This window comes from Carex rostrata, chromosome 19 (genome assembly GCF_964058835.1).
Source record: "Carex rostrata chromosome 19, lpCarRost1.2, whole genome shotgun sequence".
NCBI lineage: Eukaryota > Viridiplantae > Streptophyta > Magnoliopsida > Poales > Cyperaceae > Carex > Carex rostrata.
Genome location: NC_135936.1, coordinates 3,294,938 through 3,302,189, shown reverse-complemented (window position 1 = coordinate 3,302,189; position 7,252 = coordinate 3,294,938). Strand labels below are relative to the sequence as shown.

At 33.1% G+C, this 7,252-nt stretch overlaps 1 protein-coding gene across 1 annotated transcript; it reads left to right on the top strand.

Annotated features, from left to right (window-relative positions):
• The first annotated feature begins 5,716 nt into the window (after window positions 1-5,716).
• Window positions 5,717-7,030, top strand: LOC144571802 (abscisic acid receptor PYL9-like). Its single transcript, XM_078321182.1, has 2 exons — window positions 5,717-6,194; window positions 6,639-7,030. The coding sequence occupies exons 1-2, from the start codon at window positions 5,840-5,842 to the stop codon at window positions 6,842-6,844; spliced, it is 561 nt and encodes a 186-aa protein (XP_078177308.1). The 5' UTR covers window positions 5,717-5,839; the 3' UTR covers window positions 6,845-7,030.
• Window positions 7,031-7,252: the final 222 nt, after the last annotated feature.

The window sequence follows — 7,252 nt, the reverse complement described above, 5'->3', positions numbered from 1 at the left end:
TTTAGAATAATATATAATATATTACAGTCATTATTAATATATTAATATTATATAATTAGTATCTTATTATAAATAATTAACCAATTTAGGATTTCAAAACTTTAGTCCTCCACAAACTCTAACCAAACAAGTAATAGTTTAAGCTATGATTTAACTTTAGGTCTCAACCAAACATGAATAATTTAGATCGGCCTAAATTGAAATAACCAATTTAGGCCTCCTTAGCTTTAAGCCACAATTAAACGTGGGGTTAACTGTACAACATATCTTACTAATACCATGTCATGAGTTATGAGCATAGTGACAAGATATCCGAATTATACCCGAATAATTCTTTTTTGGGTGATGCCGCACTAAACGCCGAATTATTCCGTTGACCGAACTTTGACTGAATTAAACCCGAATAATTCGCGAATTTTACGAACTTTTTCCGAATTTGATGAAATATTTACAAATTTTTCCTTAATTTTTTCAAGAACATTTTTTTTTTGCTCCCTTGTAGGACTAATATTTCTGATTTGGATAATTCTGCATCATTTCCGAATTATATCCGAATTATTCCCGAATCACGAATTTTTGATCTCGTCAAACCGAACCCGAATAATTTATTTATCACTTTGCTCATGAGCAATGCATACATCACTAAAGGTTCTGTACTCAGATGCTACACACTTAGTGACAGAAATAGTGCAACAAAAGAAATCTCCTTTCCTCCTTAGATAGAGGTCTAGAAGAATTCACATCCTCTGAGATATCTCATATTTTGCGTGACTTTTTGGAAAATCACAACCGTTCAAATACGTTCTACACGAATCTCGAAGCTCAAATAATACTATTCCCTGCTGTTTCCCTGAATAGGAAGCGGACACATCGGTCACGCAAAATATGAGATATCTCAGAGGATACGCACTCGGTCTAGAACCTTTGCAACGTGACCCCAATCCGTATCCTCTGCATTAACTCGAAAGGGAATCTTCTGAGTTAAATGAATCTTGATCATCTGATCTGCTTGAAGATTTGTGAAGATTAAATCTGCACTAATATCAAAAGGCCTTCTATATCATAAGCAGGGGCCGGATTAACTATGTTTAAAATCGGACGGTGAAGATTCATTAACTCAAAAGATTCCTTTTTGGGTTAATGCAGAGGATACGTATTCGATTTGGCATGATTTACCTAAAAGTTGTGATACCGGCCTATTTTTGCTGGCACGAAACCAGAAATTTAACAAGAAAATCGCTTGCTTAATTTTTTGGGAACTTTTTAGAGTTCTCACCGAGCTTTTTATACAATTCGATTTGCTTTTACTTAGAATTTAACAATGATTTAAATAGTGTTTATCGCGTCATAGTGGCCGGGTTAAAAAAATTACGCTATACCCAAATAGCGGCGCTATAGCGCGAAATAGCGCGCTATAGCGGCGCTATTTGGACATAGTGCCATAGCTTTTATGGGAGAAAAACGCTATAGCGCGCTATTTAGAACATTGGAATTTAATAAAAAAAAAAAATCAAATGAAAAGAGCAGCCCTTCAATGTTTTTTTTTTTACAAAAAAAGAGCTTCACCAAACTGTTGATTTTAATGGAAGCAAAATAAATGATTTTCTCCAAAAAAAAAAAATGCACTTTTTTTTGGCAGACTAATCCTTCGTTGTGAGTCAAAAAAAGTAGTCCACAAAACCAACGGTTCGATAAGTAAAATTATTTTCTGTCTCTACCAAATCAACGGTTCGATGAAGTTGTTCCTTTAAAAAACATCCAAAACAGTGCTCCTTTCGTTTGAATATTTTGCTTAATTCTAATTTAAAAAAAAGTTCATTCATTCCCCCTTTCAATTACAATGCTTCTGAATCTACGGAATTACTTTCAGATTTTTTTTTTCGCAAATAATTTCTAAACTTTGAATTTGTAATATTACCCCAATACCCCCCCCCCCCCCCCCCCCCCCCCCCCCCCCCCTCCCTCCCCCCCAGGCCCCCACTGTGCAAACGACTGTAGCACAGGCCTACACTGTAGCAAACCGTGTGTCATGAGTTATGACTGCCCCATATTCTACTGTACTCGAATTAAAATTTGTAATCGTATTTTCTTAAGGTTTAAGATGATAATGTATATTATCTTCTTCTTTTTTGTTTTTAATCAACAAGTTAATTATAAGATAATGTTCGCAAATTTCATGTCTGCTTGTTTTTTAGAAAAAAAGTATTTCAAATTTTGATATTTGAAAACGATTTATTTGCGTAAATTGATTATTTTAAAAAGCTTTTAAAACAATCAATTTTGTTCTAAAACATCGAAGAAAAACAAAAATAATATATGAACTCTCTCGGACAAATTTTAAAATTAGTCTGTGAAGTTTACATTGACAGATATACAATAACAGTCTAAATCGGTTCAATACGAATTAATCTTCCAGATTATCAAAAGTAAATTATATAATTGTCAATTTACGAGCGAAGCTAATCTCTGCATAGTTACAGTCTAAATCGGTTCAATATGAGCTAATCTCGTAGACTATCAAAAGTAAATGATATAATTGTCAATTTATGAGCGAGGCTAATCCCAGCACAAGTAATAGTCTAAATCGGTTCAATACGAGCTAATCTCCCAGACTATCAAAAGTAAAATATATAATTGTCAATTTACAAGCGAAGCTAATGTTGGTACAGTAACAGTCTAAATCGGTTCAATACAAACTAATCTCCTAGACTATCAAAAGTAAAGAATATAATTGTCAATTTACGAACAAAGCTAATCTCGGCACAGTAATAATCTAAATCTGTTCAATACGAGCTAAGCTCTCCAACTATTAAAAGCAAAGAATATAATTGTCAATTTATGAGTAAAGCTAATATCGGCACAATAACAGTCTAAATTGGTTCAATACAATTATACGAGCTAATCTCTCAGACTATCAAAACTAAAGGATATAATTTTCAATTTATGAGCGAAACAAATCTAAAACATAATAACAGTCTAAATCTGTTAAATACTAAAATCAGCATTACAATTCCTAATGTTATATTATTGGTTAATAAATTAATCAACCACAACCCCCAAGGCCCCAACCCCAAGGACCAATCGCCACAGCTAGGACATCCTAGTGGCCTAGTCTTGCTTTCTATAGAACCTAAGAAATATTTAAATATGCATTTTTATAAAATTATAATGCCAAGTTTAGAAAGTCTAGGCCTAATCTTGCCCTTTTGGGCAAAAGAAAAGCCACCGTTGGAGAACACATGCAACCAAATCCAAGCTATCTAACCTTTGTAACTGTAGAGCCTGAAGTTTTGTTGAAGTATGACTATATATGACTTTTGGTTATGATGGAATCATTCGTATCACATGTATGTTTAAAATCTATACACATTTTATTTTACCTTTCTTCATCATAAGCGTATGCATGTTTAAAATCTATTCACATTTTATTTACATTTATTCATCGCAAGTGTATGCATGCTCATACATAAAACGAGCAATAATTATAAATCATCACGATTTAGTTGTAAAAGACCAAATTAAGCAAATTTGTGATCAAACTTATAGATCAAATTTTAACTATTTTTGGACACTAGTAAATGACCAAATTAAGCAAAAAAAATAAATCGTATTATAGATCATTTTATTGAAGCTCATGTTCTTAATAATTAAACGCTAGACAAAGCAAACTTTAATTAGTTTTTCAATATGTATGTAGAATCTATGAAATTAACAGCTCAAATTTGTTATACTAAATGCATCGTTAATCACTACAAAAACCGAAAATAAATGCGATTAAAAAGTAAATATATGAGTTCAGAGAAATTTGACACGCAGGGTGATAATGGAGTTCGGCAAAACAAAGGCCTACATCTTCGGGGCGTCACAACCTCTTCTAGGTGCGCCTTTCTATACCTAACGAGAAATGTTTACAACTTGTGAACCGATGAGCCCTTACAACCAAGGAAAGTCACACAGCCAACTAGAGATGAGAGCCGGCGAGTCTTTACAACCAAGGGATGTCACACGGACAACTCAAGAAGAGAACGAAGTCTCTAAATCAATGTTCGCAAGAGAAACACTCAAAAACTCACTCTAACCTAATCTAACTCAAGATTAATGAAGTGAATTTGAGGTTGTTTGAGGGCTATTGAAGTTCTAAGCTCTCACAACAATGGAGAACTCAAGCCCACAGAAAATAGGTTTTTGCAATGTTAGGGGCAATTGAGTTGAGTGGGGAAGAGACTCCACAGCTCTATTTATAGAGACAGCTCGAGAAAGAACAATTTGACTTAAAACGTTACAACGTTTTAGTTCAAAATACAATTTAGGGTTTTCAATTTTCTGTGAGCTTAATCAAAAGGTAACGATTGTAAAACGTTATGTAACGTTTTTTCCTGTAAAAACTTAATCAAAAACAAAAATTTATGAAGTTTGAAAATTTAATTAAAACGTTATGTAACTTTTTAAAATGTTATGGCAACGTTTTTTATTATTTTGACTTTGATCAAGTTGTTTCACAGCATTTTCTCAAGGTATAATCGTTATAACGTTTTACAAACGTTATCAACATTTATATCCCGTTGAAATAACATCAAACACACTTTACCAAGTTTAAAATATTACAAATTAAATTCTTGATAAATGTCTTCATGATTTCTTCAGTTCAAGCAATCTACATTGCAATTCCAATTGGCTTGAACCTGCATAATTCTAAAATAGAAGAAATCGTAAAATTCAATAATTGTATGTTTTGTAAATTAGTCAAATAGACGAAAAAGATTATTGCAAGATACAACAAAATTTATATTTCTAAGTTGACAATATATCAATTAAAAAAATATTTATAGACGATTTTATATACATTTTTTTAAACTTATTTAATGATGATGTGTCTTTAGAGGGTTTTAAAGCGTAGTTTATAAAATGGTTAAATAATTTAATGACAAATTTTATTATATATATATTTATATTTATTAATATCAATAAGTATAATTTTGTGTTAAATTTACCATATATCGATTGTCAATGAAACCTTTATTTTATTTATTCATTTTTTTATTTATGTAACTTTATGTTACTTTTGAGGGTCGTCGAATAGTTTCTTTTAGAACTCGACAATATTTTAGTGAAATTCTGAAAAGCTCCAACAAGTCATTTTATGCATTTAAATAAAAATTATTATTTTAAAATAACTGTTTATTTCTAACTAGCCAGGTGCAATATAATTTGAACTTTTATATAATCTCAACCTATATTGTTACACATACAACATAAAAAGATGTAAGCAAACGTCTCTTTAGGTCAATTAATCGTTAGCGGTAATCAAACTGTCATTGATTTCTCTACTAATCAAACGATTATTTTTTAATATGATCGATTATTCTCGATTATTTCTAATTATTAACTTGGTGATACCCTGTCTGTCCAACGACTGCATACCGTTATTTACAAATTAAAGTTATTTACAACACTGATAAGCATTGCTATTATCACATATAATTATTTTTTAAAGATATAACAATATATTTGCAGTTATTAAAAAAACAATTATTTTTTTAAAGATATAAAATTTATAAACAAATTAACAAATTGAATGACCTTGATGCGGCCCCCCTGACAGTACTAAAAAACAAGGGGCATATCCGTCTCACCACAGGAAATATTATACGCATTTCTAGGTACAAACGGCCAAACCCCACCCCCATGAATAATAAGCCAACTTGCACTGCCTCTTTCTCCTCTCTCACTCTCTCTCTCTCTCTCTCTCTCCCCCCCCCTCCTCTCTGTATCCATCAATAGTTAACACCAAAATTGGGCGGCGGAGATACTGAAAAGAAAAAAACAGAGAGATAGATCCATGGATCCGCACCATACAGCTCTACAAACCCTAACCCAGGATGAACTCGCTGAGCTCGGCTCATTGATCCAATCCCACCACTCGTACCCCGGCCGGGGACCTCAATCAGCCACGTCGCTTGTTACACAGAGGATTGAAGCGCCGCTCAGTGCGGTATGGCCGATTGTGAGCAACTTCGCCAACCCACAACGATACAAGCACTTCATCAAGAGCTGCACGCTGACACACGGCGATGGCCAGGTAGGCAGCGTGCGTGAAGTCACGGTTATCTCAGGCCTCCCCGCTTCGACTAGTACGGAGAGGTTGGAGATATTGGATGATGAGAATCATATCCTCAGCTTCAGCGTTGTTGGAGGTTAGTTAATTATATAAAATTAATTTGAAAGGTTAGTTAGTTGTTCATATAATTTGAGACGGTTATTCCTTTTGAATTGGTTAGTTGATAATATCATGTGATAAGAGTTGTAGATTAAACTCGAACTTTTGTCTTTCTCCGCTGTCCTTCAGAAATAGTATTAAGTAGCCTGATTAAATTGTTGGGTCAGTTTTGAATAAATACAACAACATTCCAGCGGTGCATGTAAATATAAAATATAATTATATTAACAAAAAGGTCATGAAAATTAATTTTTAGTTTCTACCAGAAAGCTGAAACTATGAATGTATGAAAATCACAATGCAGTATGGATTATAGACGACGGTAATTTCACTATATCAGGCATCATACTATATAAAAATTCTTGAACCAAATTAATTATTGGTAATTTCACTATACGCAATTCATTATTTTATTTTTCAGGTGAGCATAGGTTGAGGAATTACAGATCGGTGACAACGGTAAACGATTTCAGAAAACCCGACGGCCGGCCTTACTGCATTGTGCTCGAGTCGTATGTGGTTGATATACCGGAGGGTAACACCGAGGAAGACACCAGGATGTTTACTGACACTGTTGTCAAGCTCAATTTACAGAAACTCACTGCTATTGCAACTGCCGCTAGCTAAAGATATTTTTTTTAAAATGATCAGAAATATGGTGTCGTGATCAGGAGAAAATGTAGAAATTTTTCAATGGCTGAGACATGAGAGAGGTGTCTTATTGTATGCTTTTTCTTTGGTTTGTTGAGGATTCATGTGGATGTCATGTGTGAAGAGGCATGCAAGTGGGAAGATTTCATCTTCTTCTTTTTCTTTTTTTTTGTAAATTTTTAGTGTGGGGTCTTTATCATATAATCTTTTTTTTTTTTCTCAATTCAATAAATTCATTGATTATGATCATGTCCTGATAGACAGCCAATCTCTTCATCTATTATTTTTTCTTATGTCGTCTTTAAATGTGCACATCATTTTCTCTCTTTTTAATTTGTTTATCCACCTTTTATTTTAGTTGCGACTTGTGAACAGCAGGGAAAA